This window comes from Taudactylus pleione, unplaced genomic scaffold, assembly GCF_031769625.1.
Source record: "Taudactylus pleione unplaced genomic scaffold, aTauple2 ptg000041l, whole genome shotgun sequence".
Taxonomy (NCBI): Eukaryota; Metazoa; Chordata; class Amphibia; order Anura; family Myobatrachidae; genus Taudactylus; species Taudactylus pleione.
In genome coordinates, this window is record NW_028284443.1 from 56,429,002 (window position 1) to 56,449,184 (window position 20,183).

Below are 20,183 nucleotides of genomic sequence, written 5' to 3' on the forward strand. Positions count from 1 at the left end.
TCTCACAATTTATTTGAGTTTTTCTCAATAATTCTGACCCTGAGGTGGCTAACCTCCAGCTGGAAGAGATGCAAGATCGGTTTATAGAAAGGGGCTACAACCTGAAAACTACTGAAAGATGTTTGGAGAAAGCGAAAAAGATCTTTACTGAAAAGGAAACAAATTGAGGGTGCTACTAACCCTTTTGTCAAAAGTACTACTTTTGACACGGCAGGTTCAATTGTCCACAGTGCCATCAAAGAACATTGGAATGTAGTAGCTACTGATCCAGCTCTGAAAGATCGAATACCTGACAAACCATTGGTGGGCTTTAGACGTGGTCGGAATCTTAAAGACATCCTTATGCGACCAGAATTGACCTTACCACAGGATATCACAATATGGCTTAATCGATCAAAGCAGGGTTCCTACCAGTGTGTAAGTTGTACCACATGTAGGAGCATGATGAGCGGTCAATTTTTTCACCACCCCATACTGAACGCAAGATCCAAATCCAGCATCATATCACCTGCACTACTGACCATGTGATTTACATATTGATTTGCCCTTGCTCCTTATACTATGTGGGCAAAACTATCCGTCCATTTAGGGAACGCATGGCCAACCATAGGTCTTCTATAAGGGCTGCCCTAACCAATCGGACATCAGATAAGCCTGTTGCTAGGCACTTTAGTGAAGCTCATCACTAAAGTGTATGATTATTGATATTGTACCACCACCGAATAGGGGTGATCGGCACAAGTTGCTTCTTCACAAAAAGGCCATGTGGACACGATTCATCCTCGTGGCCTAAATGAAGCCTTTCATTTAAGCATGTTTTTAGATTAAGTATGCTACATTTATGACTACTTTGGGGTGCATCACCAGGGAATCGGTATGAATTACCGCTGGACCACTGGCCGGCGGTTCAAATTCCTCCTCTGGCCAACAGAGGAGGAAATCCCGACCGTCCCTAGGTAAGTATTAACTAACCTATTTTTCCCCCTAATCCTCCTTTGGGGTGCCTAACTCTAACCTCCCCCCCCCCCCGTGCCTAACCCTAATCCTCCCTAAAGTGCCTAAACCTAACCCCCCCTTACCCGCCACCTACACCTAAGCCCCCCTAAACGTATACCATCACCAGAGTTACTATCAATAATTTTAACTTTTTCATTCTTTATTTTTAAGTTTTTATTTCTATATTTTATTTAGTTTTATTTTTTTTGATACACGGAGGTTTTTTGCTTCTACTAATGGCTTATCTGTGAAGTTTGTAACCACTTATATTGGTAATTGACATTATTACAATTGATAAGATTGATATAATTGGTATTATTGCATTGAATTTTGCCTTTTTTTATTGACTTTTATGATTTATTGACTTGACGTATTGGATCAGTGTTATTATAAACTATATGCTTGGTTATCAGGGCGTGATAATATGATATTTCGTTGGTTATGCTGATGCTAGTCTCACTGATGGTTACACTGATACATGTCTCATTCACACTAGTTATGCTACTGGAGGATGCGCGCACCCTCCTACTGCCCACACTGTGTAACTGATGATGCTGACAAGTTAGTATTGGCACCTAATCAACAGGAAGTATTACTGGCGTTACCTAGGCAACGTGCTGAGGTGCGTTCCAATGAAAGGAAGTAGTCGGTAGTGGAGCTCACGCCGACTGACACCGAGGTGTCTGAGACATGCACAGATCGTGAGTGTGATTTGATATTGATCGCTGATATGTCTTAATGATGACACTGGTTTAATGACATACACTGTAGGTATGCATGACATTTGGTAATTATTGATTTAATGTACTAGCGTTTATTATCACCAGATCATCATTGCTAATCTTCGGGGGGTAATAATGATGCTGCTGTAATTACTTTTATGGATTAACAATAAAGGCTATATTTTAGAAGACTGGTGAGTGCACCCCGGAGTTTCTCCTATTCAATTATTTTTTTCTTATTTATGTTCTCCCTGCTGCTGCTGACTGGAAGCGTCCCCCCTCTGTCTGTTCCCCAATGGCACTTGTAAGTAAGCTTAATAATTACCTGTTTATTTACTATAAACAGTAAATTGAAGAAGCACTTACAAGTGCCACCGGGAAACAGAGGAGAGATGCTTCCCGTCAGCAGCATGCAGCGGCGGGGAGAACACACGGTGCAGCCGGAGCCAGAGGAGGAAGCGACTGAATTGGATGGAGGAGGGCGGAGGAGAACCTGCTCACCCTGAAAGCAGGTGTGTATATTCAATTGCTACACAAGCTGCTGTGTAAACGGCAGCTTTTGAAGCATTACTGGGGCTGTATGCCATCTCAGGATGGCATATAGTAACACCATCAAATTCCAAAAATACATCATTTTCGGAATTTGATGAATGGCATAATTTCTACATCTCCATACTAAAGTAGAGTTTGGAAATTAGCACAGCAGGACTGTAACAAGGAGGTATCAGTGATATCTCCTTCATTACAAGTAAAGGCCCCCATACATCAGAAATCTGAAAACCACAATTGAACAATTTGAAGATTTATTGCCCGATTTTAGGATTTCCCAAATTAGCAATCTGCGTTCATACAGTGATTTGCAGATCGATTGCAGCAAACACAGAGTTGCCAATCTTGAAAGACCCATCCTTTTACTGGTAACGGTCTGCAAATCTGCTGATCATGGCCATTCACTAGTAATCTACAGCCCCAATCGATCTGTGAAATATAACATGTTGGACAATATGATTTAACAATTCCAATCACTTTTTGGTTGCAATCTACGATCTGTGAAGCCCATACATTGCAGATTTTTATACACAATCGATTGCAAATTGCAGAATTGCCACAATCAGTTGCTGATGTATGGGGGGGCCTTTAGATGAATAGCAGTTATACTTGAAAATAGTGTCCATAGTAAGTCCATTTTGGATAACAAGAATTATTGATCAGTTTGAAAAAGAAGGGGTTTAAAATAATGAATTTACTACTCTGATATAATTATTAAGCAAGCAGATAAGGGAGAATGCATGATGATTATTACTACTACTACTACCAAATAATAGACGTTTATACAGTTACTAATATGCTATTGTCACTAGTTGTAGGATTCCGTAATTTAATTTTTTATCTAAATTAAGTAAACATTGGATTAATCTATTGAGTAGACTGAACATTTTATTTTCCATCAGTTGGACTCTCAAGTTACTTTTGTTGTTTCTTATTTTTAAATAAATAGTGGTTTATATACCTTTCTATCTGGATTATTATAGGTACATATGAAGGTTATCCCTTTGTACTGCTATCATTATGTCCCAATGGTATTTTTCTTAAATAGAGATGGGAGTCTTGATAAGACATGGATTTTCATACTGGAAAGACCTGATTTTATTTCAACAAATGTTTATCAAACTTCAAGATTTTTTTTTTTTAAAGGGATAGCCATGGGGATGTTTCATGATAGCTATGTAAATTTCTTTATGGGATTTTAATTATATATGGAACAACAATCATATTCTCATGATACATTTCTAAGGCTAGGACATGTTGGAAGAGATACTGTACTTATGGAGACGAGGAATGATGAATTCCTCCGGTAATTAGGTACTGTAGATCTCAATGAGAGTTCTAAACTGAATTATTGCCATATATGTTTTACTAATGATGAATAGACTCCTATGTGTATCTGCTTTCCAAACCTGACCTTGTATATCGTTACATATTGTATCATAGTGCAACAATCCCAAAACTAAGGAACCCAAATTAAAAGCTGCAGCACGGATTGTCTCTGAATGGACGGACTATGACAATGAGGTCAGGCAGTTTTTGAAGCAGATTGAGGAGCAGAAGAGAAATAAAACACAAGCCTCTGCTGGAGGTAATTTTTATGACATTTTTATGTTAAATAAAAAATAATGACATAAGTCATAATTTGTCAGATGTGAGAGGACAGCCAATGCCAGTACACATCGATAAATATTTTATATTATTTTGGTACTTGCTTTGTGAACAGACCCCTTTCTTCTTCGGGATCCATGGGGTCCACAGCCAATATGTTGGGGTATGAATCCCGGTCACCAAACAGTTAATACAAACGATCTCTCTGCTCCCAGGATGCACCGGGTCCCTCATATACACCACCCCCTGCCTCAGGTAGCCAGTTCTTCCTGTTTGGTGTGTACACCACATAGACAGTGTGACTGCAGGAGCAGTCCTGCAGACGAGTAACAAAAAAAAAAAAAAAAAAAAGTTTTACTCTCCATCTATGCGGGTGGTCTGAGCTGTCCTGGAAGCAGCCTCGCGTCTGATTGGAGACGCACCGGCCACACGCTGCAACTACCTCCTTCGGCGCCGCACCGCTAGCCTTGGCAGGCCATGGCTAGGGCTTCGGCAGGGCCTCTCATGCCCTGGACCGCATCCGGATCAAGGGTATGGCAGGTAAGTGGGTGGTTGCGGCGGCCGCTAATGCCGGGCACACGTGGCGGTCCGGCCTCCGGCGGTGAGACTGGCCGGAGGCCAGCTGCAGTCAGGGGCAGAACAGCCTGTCGCCTACACTAGACCGCCGGGATGTGATGTTCCTGACAAGCCGGGGCTTGTGGCGGCAGCCATGTCAGTTTATCAGGTAGGTCCAAGCAGCATAGGGGAGGTCCGCTTCCCCAGCGGCCCCTCCCCCAATCCACACGCTAGTCCAGTCTTCTGGTGGAGCGGGGTGGGTTGCTCCTCCCAGCCTCCATATAAGGCAGCCAGTGTGTATGTCAGTTGCTCTCTGATCGCTGCTCCTTCAGGACGCTGGGCAGTCTCCCTGTATACCTTTTCTACTGCTGGTTCAGGTTTTACAGGGCTCTATCCTACTAAGCCTAGCGCTGATTATGGTAGTGAGAGCTTATATGCGTATGACTCATAGAAGTGTTTATGCATGACATGTGATTGTTGTCTGCGGATACTGTTTCTTCTGTAAAAGAACTGTAATTCCTGTATACTGTCACTGTCTCTCCCCTTCCCTTACTGCAGGTGTGTGGATTGAGAGTAGAAAGCAGAACATATACACTCAGAACCAGTGGCATAGTGTTATGTCTAAGGAGTTTGAGGGTCAGGTGGCAGGAGCCCCGTTGCTGATATCCTGTATAGCCTGCAAGGCATGCTTGTACCCACAGGACTTTCTACAAAATGGGCTTTGTGGGAACTGTTTTAGACAGCCACCACACCAATTAAGTTTGCCTTTTACAGGCCCTGAGCCCCCTTGGGCATCATTTTCTCAGGTTATGGCTCAGGTGGCGGAGCGGCTGGCTGCCCCGGTACCACCGGTTTGGGGTTTGCCTCAGCAGATGCATCCTATGCACACGATGTGGCCGCCTTGGATGGACCCTGGTGCTGGTAAGGTTATGGCATCATCCTCGGGGGGTTTTCAGTCTCCTCAGGCTATCAAACCAAAGCAGCCTAAATCTAGGCACCATTTACTTTCTCATATGGGTGAGTACTCTAGTGCCTCCTTCTCCGAGGAACAGGCACAGGACTCTTCTCAGGAGTCTAGCTCCGAGGAGGGGGGTGATCATTTCCCACTAGCCGATGTCCCCTTTCTGATTAGGGCTGTGAAATCGTTATTAAATATCGATGAAGGGGATCCTCCGCTTAGGAAGGCACCCCTGTTCAAGCGCCAGAAAGTGGTCAAGGCAGATTTCCCAAAGTCTGAGCATTCATCAGAACTTATGGAGGAAGCGTGGGTCTGTCCGGATAAGAAAAGCCATCCTTCTAAAAGAATGGCATTTCTCTATCCTTTTCCAGCAGAGGACTGTGCTAGGTGGGAGAATCCACAGTCAGTTGATGCACATGTGGTGCAGCTGATTAAGTGTACCGCTCTGCTGATCCCAGCGGCTTTGCTGAAGGAAGCCACGGATAGGAGACTGGAGAGTTGCCTCAAATCAATCTTCTTGCTGGCGAGAACGGCCACCCGTCCAGCTGTGGCTACTGCTTGGGTAGCAAGAGCTATTGAGGAGTGGGCTAAAACTCTAGCAGAGTCCCTACCAGATGCCTCTAAGGAGCAGCTGGACATGATCTCCTTTATTAGAGAAGGTGCGTCTTATTTGGGAGATGCCGCCTTGGATGCAGGGATCCTTTCCTCCAGGGTTTCAGCGGAATCCGTGGTGGCACGTAGGATTCTCTGGTGTTAAAGGATTGGAAGGCGGATGCCGGGTCCAAAAAGGCCTTAGAATCCCTTCCATTTACAGGGGGAGTCCTCTTTGGTCCAGAATTGGATAAAATTGTAGCCTCCATGGCAGCCTCAACGACGGCAGATCTGCCATCAGCAAACTCGTCTAAACTTAGACGGGCGTCCTTTCGGGGGTTTCAGCAGCAGGGCAAGGCCAAGGGTCAGCCCTTGGCGAGATTTCCACTAAAAAAGGCAGGACCCAGGAAGGCCTGGCAGAACAAACGTCCAGTATCTAGGGTCCAGGATAAACCAGTGGCCTGATGGGACGGGCCTCCCTCTGGGGGATCCCAGGGTGGGGGGCCGACTACTTCAGTTCTCGGAGCCCTGGCACCTCACGACGGAGGATGCCTGGGTTCGAGGAGTCGTCTCCCGAGGGTACGCCCTGACGTTTTGGAGGACTCCTCCTCAAAGATTTTTTTGTATAAACCCACAGGAGGGTTCAGAAAGAGCTTTGGCCCTTCAGAAAGCAATTCTTGCGCTACTAGCATCGGAGGTAGTGGTTCCGGTGCCAGAGAATCAGTTCTGAGAAGAATTTTACTCCAATCTGTTCTTGGCTCAAAAACCGAACGGGTCGTACCGGCCCATTCTGAATCTGAGAGAGCTCAACAAATTTGTTCGAGCCCCCGGGTTCAGGATGGAAACATTGCAATTGATTGTATTGGCAATGGAGCAGGGGGACTATATGGTATCCTTAGATATAGAGGATGCCTACCTCCACATACCAATCCCACAGGCTCATCAAAAGTTTCTTCGTTTTGCGGTAGAGGGGGAACATTTTCAGTTCCAGGCCCTACCTTTTGGCCTGTCCACAGCCCCTTGGGTATTCACCAAGGTGATGGCGGTGATGATGGCATGCCTCAGACGCCAAGGCGTCAGGATCTTGCCTTACTTGGACAACCACCTGTTGCTAGGGCAGTCCCTGCAGCAGTTACAGGATCATTTGGGGCTGACAGTATCATGTCTGTACAGTCACGGCTGGATCATAAACTGGAAGAAGTCGTCACCCTGTCCGGTAGAACAGATGTGTCGCTTGGGAGCAAGATTGGACTCTGTGGTGCAGAAAATATATCTGCCGGAGGAGAGCATTCTTGCCTTACAATCGCGAATATGCAGATTGCTCCACAACAGGCAGATATCCGTTCTAGTGGCCATGCAGGTCCTGGGGTTGATGGTGGCCACCTTCAGGATGGTGGAATACGCACAATTCCACTCCAGACCACTGCAGCAATTAATTCTGTCTCGCTGGGACAAGGATCACCGCACGATCAGGTCTCAGTTGCTGCGTCTCTCTCCAGAGGTGCGGTTGTCTCTGTCCTGGTGGCTGCAGACAAAGCATCTCAGGCAGGGTCGCCCCTTTTGGGTGTCAGATTGGACATTGGTCAAAACTGACGCCAGTCTTCAGGGTTGGGGGGCGATGACGGGGTCACACACTTTCAGTGGCGGAAAACCGGCTACCGATAAACATCCTGGAACTAAGAGCTATATTCAAAGCTTTAGTGCAGGCTCAGGAAATCCTAAAGGGCAGGCCGGTGCAGATACAGTCAGACAATCGCACCACTGTTGCCTACCTAAATTATCAAGGGGGTACAAGGAGTCGGGCTGCCTTGGCAGAGGTATCAAAAATCCCGGTGTGGGCAGAGAGTCATCTTCCCACGATATCTGCCATATTTATTCCGGGGGTCCTGAATTGGGAGGCCGACTTTCTCAGTCGGCAGGAGATAAATGCAGGGGAGTGGGCCCTACATCCACAGGTTTTTCGGAATCTTGCATCAGGTGGGGTCTACCAGAAATAGATCTTACGGCATCAAGAAGGAACAACAAGGTTCCCAGGTATGGATCCTGGACCAGAGATCCGAGAGCAGAGTTTGTAGATGCACTAACAGTAAAGTGGCGTTACAAGCTGGCATATCTGTTCCCCTCGTTTTGCTCTTCTTCCCAGGGTCGTCACAAAGATCAAACAAGAGGGCAGTACCGTGATAGTAATAGCTCCAGCATGGCCGAGGCGGCACTGGTTCACAGATCTACAGTCTCTCTCCATAGACACTCCATGGCCTCTGCCATTGAGACTGGATCTGTTGCTACAGGGTCCCTGCTGGTACCCAGATCTTCATCGGCTATCTTTGACGGCATGGCTCTTGAGGCCTCCGTCTTGAGGAAGAAGGGGTTTTCCGAGTCTGTTATACGGACAATGCTGAAGGCACGGAAACCATCCTCAGCTCATATAAACTATAGATTTTGGCATACTTTCTTTCAGTGGTGCGAACTGAAAAGGTATGACCCAGGAAAATTTCTGATCTGCAGAGTGCTTGATTTTCTGCAAAGCGGTCTGTAAAAAGGGCTCCGCCTGGCCTCTTTGAGAGTACAGGTGTCTGCTCTTTCAGTCTGGTTCCAACAAAAAATTGCTCTGAGACCAGATGTAAAGACCTTTTTTCAGGGGGTGTTGAGGATTCAGCCACCCTTCGTTCCCCCGGTTGTTCCGTGGAATTTGACTCTAGTTCTGAGGGTTTTACAGGCTCCTCCGTTCGAGCCTTTAAATTCAATAGACATCAAGTGTCTAACAGCAAAGACAGTATTTCTTCTTGCTATAGCATCTGCACGCAGAGTGTCGGATTTAGCTGCACTTTCCTTCCGTGAGCCGTTCTTGGTGTCTCATCAAGATAGAGCAGTACTAGGGAGGGTTACCTTCCGAAGGTACTGTCAAAATTTCATATTAATGAAGAAATAGTAGTTCCAGCGTTTCAGGGCACTAGTCTCTTGACAGGAGAGGCTTACCTGGATGTGGTCCGTGCATTGAGAATCTATGTGAAACGCACAAGCAAATGGAGGAAGTCTGATTCACTCTTTGTGCTTTATGGTTGTCATAAGCGTGGCTGGCCAGCCAATAAACAGACACTGGCCAGGTGGATTCGCATGGCAATTTCACTGCACATTCGACTAGGGCGCTAGGTCCGTCGTGGTGCTTCTGCTGAGCAATTATGCAGGCAAGCCAGATGGTCTTCCATCCATACCTTTGTCAAATGTTATTCCTTTGACACTTTTGCCTCTCAGGATGCCTCCTTCGGGCGTAGGATTCTCCTCTCTTCCGAGAGTCAGGAGCGTCCCCGCCCGTAGGGTTAGTGCTTTGGTATATCCCCAACGTATTGGCTGTGGACCCCATGGACCCCGAAGAAGAAAATAAGTTATGGTATGACATACCTTTGTTAACTCTTTTACTTCGAGGTCCATGGGGTCCACAGGACACCCACCCAGACGCACCTGTAGTTCTGGGGGGTTTTTCCGGAAAATGTCTTATCTTGAGAGTCTGGACTCATGAATATGGGTTTCTTTTTTCTTACCCTTTGTTTTGTCTCTGCCTGCTTGAGCTTGGTAACGAACTGGCTATCTGAGGCTGGGGGTGGGGTATATGAGGAGGGACCCGGTGCATCCTGGGAGCAGAGAGCTCGTTTGTATTAACTGTTTGGTGACCGGGATTCATACCCCAACGTATTGGCTGTGGATCCCATGGACCTCAAAGAAAGAGAGTTAACAAAGGTATGTTATACCATAACTCTTATTTTTTGTTATGTCCTGTTTAAAGAAAAATAACTTTATTCTCTCATGACAGATTTTTTTTCAGCAGAATTTTTCGAATATATTTATGTGGGTTATAAAAGCAAAATTAGATGAAAACTCTAAAACAAATTACAAACAATGCCATGATTATTCTCAAATTATATTAAGTATGTCACTACATTGGCGCAGTGCGCACTGCCATTTGTCTCAATGAAAGGTCATTATTTAAAGTTAAAGATCTATAAAAGAGTTGCCCCTCCACACAGTAACCTCCTTGATCTCCCCCACTCACACTTTGAGTAAAAACTCTATTTTTTGTGAACGGCTGGCACGTGCTGTAGCTCAGATTCGTAAAAAGCACTCGTCAGCCATAGAGACTGCCCATGCCATTCAGCAATAAAGTAAGAGTATGCTCAGAAATATGGATCTAGATATCATAACCATATATTATCTATTGCACATTGTTGTAAACTCCATATATAGGATAGTACCTAAACTCATCTGGCTCACCTAACCACAGACGTAGTAGAAGTTTTTTGGCAAGAAAAGAATAATAAACCAAAATAAACAGGGTGATACTTTCTTAATGGAGGTCTCTATGTTACAGAACCCTCCTTCACACTGACCAGTTTAGTTGTTTTATGACAAATTACTTTATTGAAAGTTATGTATATTCTTCTATAAATTCATAAAGGGGGAATTCAATTAGGCGTGTGGTCTGCTGTGCGGGGAATAGATCTGGGTTTCATGCCCGGCGCTGTTTAATTAATATGCATTGAAATGTTTCTTATATAACAGTCAAACCAAAATATCTTATTTTGTATCTCTACCACGGGACTGGGGTGAGCAGAGTGGAGGTGAGTGGAATGCATGTTCCAAGGAGTGCAGGACTGGAGGTGAGTGTGAGCAGGGATAGGATGGAGCGGAGGGGAGTGGGACTAGATGGAACAAAGCAGTGTGTAGGGTGAGAGGAAGCACGGTGCTATACTGTGTCTGCAAGGTGAACAGGACCTGAGGGAGCAGAGCAGCAGTGAGTGGGGTACAGTGTTGGATGGTGAGTTTGAGCAGGAACTGTAGTGAATAGTGGGATGGCAATTGGTATGATATCCCGACAGTTTGGATGCTGGCTGTCAATAGACTGACAGCCGCATCCCGATACCTACAATCCCGACAGGGGAACGGTAAGTTGTGTTCCCCTGCCCTATTAACCCCCTAATCCTCTTTTACTGTACTCTAACACTAACCCTCCCAGTAAGTGCCTAACCCTAAGCCCCTGTTTAGAGCCTAAACCTAACCCTAACTCCCCACAGGGTGCCTAAACCTAACCCTCCCTTCCGGCGTCGGCATCTCTATCCATGTCGGGATTCTGGTGCCGGTCTACTAGCGCTGATAGGGATTCCGGCAGCTGGCATCCCGGCCGTAGGTATATTAACCGCATCCTGTGGTATGATCAGGGACCAGAGGTGCAGTGCTAGACGGGGAGCAGGACTGGAGGGAGCACTGGTGAATGGAATACAATGCTGTAGGGTTAGCAGGATTAGAGGAAGCAGAGTCGGAAAAAAAAATCGATCTAGATACACACACACACACACATATATATATATATATATATATATATAAATTGCCACATTTTCTAATTATCCATATCCAGTTTATGTTCGCAATTCATTAACACTTGTGATTTTGTTATTTACCAGAGAACGCGTGCACCATCCTCTGACTCTCATCATAGACACACAGTTTAGTAGAATTATATAGTAGGAATGTTTGGTGAGTTTACAAATAAGAAAATAAAGGAGAAACAAAAGAGGGAAGTAATATTAGAAAAACAAAATGACAGGTAAAAATAACTTGGTGCTTTCCATTTACAAAGTTATTTTATTATTGCAATAGGGACATTTAACATGTAGCTGGTTCTCAAAAACCAGTATTTTACTTTTAATGCAGAGTTAGACAGATTAAGATTGATTACTAATAAAATCATATATTGACACTGTGTCCCTCATCTCATGGATCTTTGTAAATAAGAATAGACTTCTTGTCAACCTAGCGCGCTCATAGATGCTTGCCCACAGTCTGGTAATTGGAATGACCCCCAGAGAATCCGTTTATACCAGTGGTTCTCAAACTTGGTCAGGGCCCCACACAGGTCTCGCTTTCCAGGTCACCCAGCAGGTGCATAGGTGTATTCATTACTCACTGGCACATTTTAAAAGATCCACAGGTGGAGCTAATTATTTCACTTGTGATTCTGTGAGGAGACCTGGAAAACATGCACTGTTAGGGGTCCTGATGACCGAGTTTGAGAACCTGTGGTCCATACCTACTTGCTGTGTTTTAAGTCCATTTGGAAATGTGTATAGTGGAGAAAGAAAAATTTAGTTTCAAAGTTCTGGCTGCTACCACTTATTAATTTAATCCTCTTTGTTCATCTCCTTCACAGTTCAGCCTCACTTACGGGATGTTAATTATAGGGTGCAGTGACATGGGAATGTCTTTAATAACATTCAAACACAGAAAAGTATGACATGTAATACAGGTTGAGTCTCCCATATCCAAATATTCCGAAATATGGAATATTCCGAAATACGGAATATTTTTAGCATGACTGAGAAAGTGATACCATTGCTTTCTGATGGTTCAATGGACACAAACTTTGTTTACAGAACAAACTATTAAAAATATAGTATAAAATAACCTTCAGGCTGTGTGTATAAGGTGTATATGAAACATAAATGAATTTCATGTATGTACACAAACTTTTTTTTAATGCACAAAATTATTAAAAATATAGTATAAAATTACCTGCAGGCTTTGTGTATAAGGTGTATAGAACACAAATGCATTCTGTGTGTATATTGGGGTCCCATACCCAAGGTAATTCATTATGATATGCAATTATTCCAAAATACGGAATATTCCATTATCCAAAATACCCCTGGTCCCAAGCATTTTGGATATGGGAGACTCAACCTGTACTTAGATTTAAATTATCTTAGATTAATGTCTGAGTACATCCACTAAAAGTATACAGTACTTATTAAGGTGAAGCTACTTTGCGCCCCTCCATAAAACGTACTCTCACGTTGTCCACATGTTGGCTGCATTAAAACAAATAGTGATTCTAAATATTTACAATTTTGCACCCTGCAGGCACCACTATTTTATTCCACAAATCCTGTACATACCAGTGATCTCATGCAAAAATACATGTGTGTTGTCCTAAGATAACATTTGTAGGCATGTAAATGAACGTATATGTGTAAACCAGATGATGTCCTATAATTTCATTTTTTGTTCCAGACTTGAAGCACGATGAACTTTAGCTGATGTCAATGCTGTGGAGGAAAGTAAGGTTCTTGCAATTGACTCTTCATTCCACAAAGGTGTTTACAGAAGACACGTGAAATAATAGTGCAGTTTTTGCTGGATGCAGTAAAATATATTGAACTATCTTTTGGAATGGCTGAGGAAAAAGTTTTTTTTTTTTTTTTTTTTTTTTAACAACTAAGCATAAATACTGAGGGTTTTTATATTTGTAAATTATGTATTGTAATAATGTAATAGTACAAGGCTTTGGTACATAGACACAAGTTTCAGTTATTTATTTTTCAGACTAAAATATACCAATAATTTTTTTCTATTACCCTTATATCAAATGCGCGTAGTACAGCATTCTTCAGGACTCGGCCCTTGTGCTGTTTGAGGTTCTCCTGAGAGTACACCCTATAAGGACAGAGTTTCTATGGTAAATCACACATGCACATAAAGAGCAGATGTGCTATTAGCAGCAGTCTTCTCAGGTTAGTCTTTCTCGCTCGTTCCCTATACTGTAAATTCAGTATGTAGTCTAAGCACGGCCGATATTAGTGTTCAGTTACTAAGCTTTATTCACTGTTTTTGGGTGGTTGTTTTTTTTTTTTTAATTTAAATGGCAACCAAAAAAATTAGATGGCAAAACACATCTGTTTAACTGCAGTAGTGACTTTTTGGATGCAATGTACCAGGGAGTATATATCAACTTTAAAATGTGATTGTTGTGTATTATTTTAAGGTATCAAACAATATGTGAAAGATACATCTATATTAAACAAAGTCCTGACAATATACAATTGAATCACATGCACTTGATATACAGTGATGGCTGCTTACACTGTATGCTGCTAATATTTATTGCCCATAACTCTGTACAGCAATCATGTTTTAGTATGTATACTGATTTATATACATGTGTATGTAATTAGTTGAGTAGAAAATCTATAATATCTACATGTGCAGTTTTACACTAGGTGGCCACTGTTGTAAACATGTTTGTTAAGCCACAAGAATATCCATAAAGTGCTTGATCTACTGACTAAACCACCGGTCTCATCTTGTTCAACATTCTACGTACAACACTTCCATCTCACGGTTCCTGTTGTATCATTATCAACAAACAGATTGAGGTTATTGAGGTGGAGACTGAATAAAATGTTAAAAGAGCCACAAAATGGCAGCTACACCCTTGTCAGTCTCCAAATATTAATGCAATTTGATCACGTATTTACCATAATACTACATCTTTTAGTAATTGGCCTTAATGAAACACAGAGACATACATTTTCAAAGTTACTTTTTTTTTTTAACGTGGAAACGAACTATAAACTGCATTTTATGTCTATTTGATCTTTACTTCTCATCAAAGTTTAAAAAGGCTAAAAATGTTAGTTCTCTTAAAAATGTAGAGTAAATTATATTCTTGAGTATTAGGCGCACATGTGAAAATGTACATATAAAATATTGCACAGTCCTTAATAGCTAAGACACAAAACTTTTTTTCAGCCAGCAATATTTTCTGCATATTTGCGAATTTTGTAAAACACTCCATCATTTAGCAGCAACCTGTCCTTGGCTATAATTTCCCTTTAATGTAATTATTCAGGGTTCATACTGTGCGTATCAAGTATGATTAGCTCTGCACAATTTGTAGAGATTTCAAAATAAAAGTCATGTGAATTTCAAGCTATTTCTGAAATGACAAATGATTAGTACTAATTGTGGCTGATGAAGCATTGATTACTTTAATTAGGAAACTTAAGTTCGGCTTCAGTGTCGTGGTTGTGCAACATTTTACAAGAATGGAAAACCATCATTCATTACAACAATAAACCATTTATATTCTCAAAATGGATTTGAGTAGAAATAAAAATAACACAGAAAATAGCATTACTTGACTTAAATGTAACTTTATATTTTTGGTACAAAAAAAAATTAGAATTTTTAGTTTTTATTTATACCAGATTTCCTCCATTTACTAAACTAAGGGCTCGATCCAATTAGGTGTGAAGAGGGCAAAATTGCTGCTGCAACAGCATAGAAACGCAAACAACGACGCAGCAATTAACCCACATTGCAGCGAGATCTTATCTCACCCCGGACTGATATTTTTGTTTGTGGACAAATATGCGAGTCTGGAGGTACTGTAAGTGCGACATCTGCACTTGTGGGTGCAAGATAAATCACACCTAATTGGATCGGGCCCTAAATGTTGTAGAACAAGACGTTATAGGAATGCTTATTTTAAAAAAGTGTTTTCACTTTTCAGTCATTGACAAATTATGTACTATTACTATTTCGTGTGCCATCTGTTGATAATTGATAATGTTATATTATTTTAGACCCTACGAGGCATTCATAAACATTGGGTAACAGCAACCAGGTATATATTCGTATGCTGACATTTGCTAGTAATGGACATGTTATTTTCTCCTTACTGTGCATATTTTAGCCTATTTTACTTTACATTTTTTACAATATAGACCTTAAGCAAGCATTTTCATCTTTTTGTATTGCCTTTTGACCACCAATTTATTTAATCCAAAGCTATTGTCCTCTAGCTGTGCGGCCCAATATAAACTGCAACAGTGTATGATTTAGGAGGCCCAGCTTGTAGTTGTGTAACTGTACTGTCATTGCTTGTCCGGCTTTTTCCATGGAAGAGTATGAGCTCTAAATGTAGAATCTACAAACCTCGGAAAGCCACAGCCTGAGTGAGGATGCTTTATTTTATTTATAGACCTGTTAATAAATGGCAGCAAAAGACTACATTATATAGTTATATTTGACAGATGTTCATAAACATAACTATCTATTTTACCCAGCAGAGTTCCCAGTGTTGGAAAATTGCAGCAAAGAGATGTAAAAGTAAAGGCAATGAGCATGTGTGGAACGTTGTATTTTGAGCTGGGTGCTTTGCAAGTTTTAAAAGTAAAGTTGAATCTCAGATTGCATAGAAAGGCATTGAGGGAATAGCAGGTTATGCTGAGATCTACAGACCATCGTGTTACTGTATATGACACTGTAATGGTGCGTACACACGGTACGATCAGTCAGCAATAACGATATCCCTAACTGATCTCCCTGTACCTTCCCGATGTGCTGGATGATCGATATCGATCACCCAGCACACCATCGATGGGCCAGCGACCCGCGATCAACGACGTGGGTCCCTATGTAACCTGGACGTTATCAACCAGGTTGGCCTGCATGCACGCCCAATGGTCAATATAGTTATCGTCCATACGTGCCCGTGCATCACTGGTCATCTGAGGGTTGGAAGGCACAAAAAATAGTTATTGGTCATATCGTGCATTTTTATTATACCGTGTGTACGCATCATAACTGTATGTTCCGGGGTACATACTGACTTACCGCCTACCTCTAATAACATTCTTCACAATCTTGGTTTATGTGACCTCATTTCAAATAATAAAAACCCTTCTTCTATAACATTTGGTCTATTTGGTTTTATTTACATTACAATTATATTGTACAGGAACTCCTCTCCATATGCCTGTGGAAACCAGAATGCTCGTGTGTGGTTCATTCATTATATTTCACATAATGGACAGGTGACATTTATATCACATATACAGAATAGTGTGTGGGCTATAGCAGTATGACTAAAGCAATATTTGCATTTTATATACTGTAAAATATGCATCCCTGCATTTACACTTTGTTGTTTGCAAGCAACAGTAAAACATCTGTGCTGCTTCATCTTCTGCAATGTCTATGGCACTGGCTTGTATGAGGAATAGTGTAAAAGTGAAGTGAGTTTGTTTAACATGAAGCATTCTGATTGCTGTAAGAGAGTATCAAAGTAAAATAATTGGATCTCCAGGTAAGCTGAGCGGACTTCAAGGTCCAAAAGATTTATTTGCACAAAGATATAAACTGAGTACCGCCCCTTACAATGTGCATGCACGGTTGGCACCAGCACAAGGCTTCAATTCTGAATGCACTGACTTCCAACGGTCACTGCAGTACAATTTTTAGGCTCAAATTCAAATAGTCCTTAGGGAATAATATCATTGGGTACAGGCAGGGATCTGTGTATACTCGACGTTGGATAGGTCAGTTCCTTCTCCTTTGTGTGTGCAGCCGGATCTTCATAAAGCCAGAGGGCCCCGCCGATGACTATCCCATGCTGGGATCCTTTGTTTTACAGTATCATGGGTGAGGGGAAATATAGAGCTTCAGAGACAGCACATTACATTGTTTAACTGCAAATACAGGAATCTAAAACAATACATAAATATTACATTTATATTTACAGCAGAGATGCAGTATTTATCTATAAAACAGTACATATTAAATGATTAAAATAAGACTAAACATCAATATACAGTTATGGAAAATTATAAATATACTTAAAGAAATTTGTATTAATCATATTCCATAACCGTATGGTGTGATCATTTCTGCAGGGTCAAAGTTATCCTATTGAAATACAGAACAGAATAAGCCCAAGGAATGATGCAATATTATAAATCACAATAGCATACAATCAGATCTCATACAATAAAGATTGGCTGATCATTTGTAACTTGTATAAGTAAATGCCTTCATCCAAGATATCTATCTTTAACTAGAGATTTTGTTCATTTTTTATTTGAGCTGTGGTTTAATTTGCAAATGGTTTACAATTTGTACAGCATTATACAATTACTACGGCAACAGACACATAGGGTCATATTTAATTAGCCGCGGGAGTTCACCCGCGTCTAATTGCCCTCCCAAAGTCCCGCGGCGCGGGGATTGGCTATTCAATCAAATATATTTATCCCCATGTCTTAGAACCGTGAAAACTGCAGAATCAGTGTGTTATTCCCTCGCACGCGAGGGTGATTAGGCCATTTTTACACGGATTTTAACTCGCACCTCCATGATGTGCGTGGTGAAGTCCAACTGCAGGGACTCCCGCGCGAGGAATCCCCCCTAACAGAATAGTGTAGAAATCCAAGCTATGCAACAAAAACAAAATGACTGATCGAGTCGGGAGAAGAGAAGCCCAACATGTAGCCGAGTTAAGAATGAGGAGTGAACCCTATTCATCCTACAAGCCCATGTTGGAAGGAGGGGAGGGGTGGATGGCAGTTAAATAAAACAAACAAAAAACCTGTTCTCAAGAGTTGACATGGTGGGAATAAGGGTGCATTGAGATAAGTTTCAGTCTACAGCAATGCCCAGAGGAAAGTTCTTACAGACACAAGAGTTCTGTGATAAAAATATGCTCCTTGGGAGGTACATTATTTATTCCTGGCCACACACAATTATCAAATGCACATGAGTTTGATTCATTTGTGGCCATGCGGAAGAGTAAAATAATGTTTGGGTGTTTTGATTGGACAACTTGGGGACAATGGGATTTCAACGCGGAGGTGGGGTGAATGAGGAGTGTAAGCACCGGTTACTGAAATAGGCTGGGCTGAGGCATCTGCCTCTAAGATCTGACCTGATGGAAGCAGGCCAGGTGAAGAGAGACTGTGTGACATGGCCCATTGTGAGAGAGTCAGGTAATAGAGGGTCTACTTCCAGGGGACTTATGAGGTGCTTGCTGCAGACACTCTGTGAAACTAGGAAGTTGAGAGATGCAGAATATCTGAATGTGAGTTAATGTTTTTTTGTCTTTATTGAGACTATAAACTGATGTGTAGTAGGAATGCCCTATACATGTGTAACCTAAGAACTGTGCAGGACTGAGGGTATGAGCTCTATAATAACCATTATGTAACCGCTATGACTTAGGAGTCAGGAAATTTACTTTATTGGTTAATGTTGAACCCTTTGATGCAGAGGTTCCAAACTCTGACCTCAAGGCACCCGAACAGTCCAGGTTTTAAGAATATCCATGCTTGGCCACAGGAGACTTCATTAGTACCTCAGTCAATATGATTTAATCACCTGTGCTCAACCGTGGATATCTCTAAAACCTGAACTGTTGGGGTGTCTGCTTTAGGACTGGAGGTTGGAGATTGTCTGGGTTTACAAATTCAAAGCCATGTGGTAACCAGCCCACTCAGCTACATTATTGGAACAGGTTAACTCTATGGGTGTATTCCGGTGTTTTACCATATGTGAATTTTAATAGACTTTTATGCACTATGGAGCACCCCCTTCTCATTCTATTATTACAGATACACATGTTCCTGAGGAATTCCAGGATTTTTTTTTAAAAAAGGGAATCTGCGGTCTTACAAGTGCGAACTTTGATACACTAAGGTGGATCCTATTAGCTGGACTATATAGTAAGAGTATATCCATCAGCCTGGATTATAAAAGCACCCCCTCATCTATAATGGTGTATATACACTTTCTTCTGATCTGGTTTATGCTGTATTCCAAAAGTGTAATTTATGTTTGAAGACAATCATAAGATATGTATTCTCCAAAGTAAAAAGATAACCTGAGAAGAATGCTGAGGCAAAACGCATAGGGTTAAACAGAGGACTCATTTAAAAAAACCTGAGACTGAAAAAAAAAAAGGGTGAAATTTATACATGTTGATGCAAAGTATTGTATGACAAAATGTCTAAATGTATTTGATATTATCCATTTGAAACTTTTAAATTTTAATAAATTAATAAAAGTCAAATTGAATAAGGGTGTAAAAAAATATTTTCAGCGACAATATATGGGCATTTTTTACATAAAATAGTGTGGTGGATCTAAAAGTCTTTATATAGAATCAAGGGAATATACTAGTGTTTTAGAATCCATTAAACCACTAGTTCTCAAACTCTGTCCTCAGGACCCCACACAGTTTACGTTTTCCAGGTCACCCATCAGGAGAACAGGTGCAGTCATTACTCACTGACACATTTTAAAAAAATCCAGAGGTGCAGATAATTATTTAAATTGTGATTCTGTGAGGAGACCTGGAAAACATGCACTGTTTGGGGTCCTGTGCATTAAACACTTTAAGAGTGAAGTGCCTTCTTATAGATATAGATATATATAATTTTATATAACAAAGAAGTGCCCTGTCCTCCAGGGTACAATTCCACAACAGCGCCCGATGCTATTCCCTAGTATCAGCATACAAGGGGGAGAGGTGGATGGCACTCCCAGATAACAACTAGAACAAACCACGCTTACACCAGCGCTAATATACAAAAGTGTCAGCC

General features: G+C 41.8%; 1 protein-coding gene across 3 annotated transcripts in view; it reads left to right on the top strand.

Moving 5' to 3' along the window:
• The window catches only part of UGGT2 (UDP-glucose glycoprotein glucosyltransferase 2), a 428,047-nt gene extending 411,563 nt beyond the window's left edge, over positions 1-16,484 (top strand). For all 3 annotated transcript variants that reach the window (XM_088458942.1, XM_088458958.1, XM_088458949.1), the window contains 2 exons: positions 3,711-3,855; positions 13,039-16,484. In XM_088458942.1, coding sequence (XP_088315068.1) covers positions 3,711-3,855; positions 13,039-13,061 — 168 coding nt within the window. In that variant the 3' untranslated portion in view covers positions 13,062-16,484. The remainder of the gene's footprint in view (positions 1-3,710; positions 3,856-13,038) is intronic.
• The last annotated feature ends 3,699 nt before the right edge of the window (positions 16,485-20,183 follow it).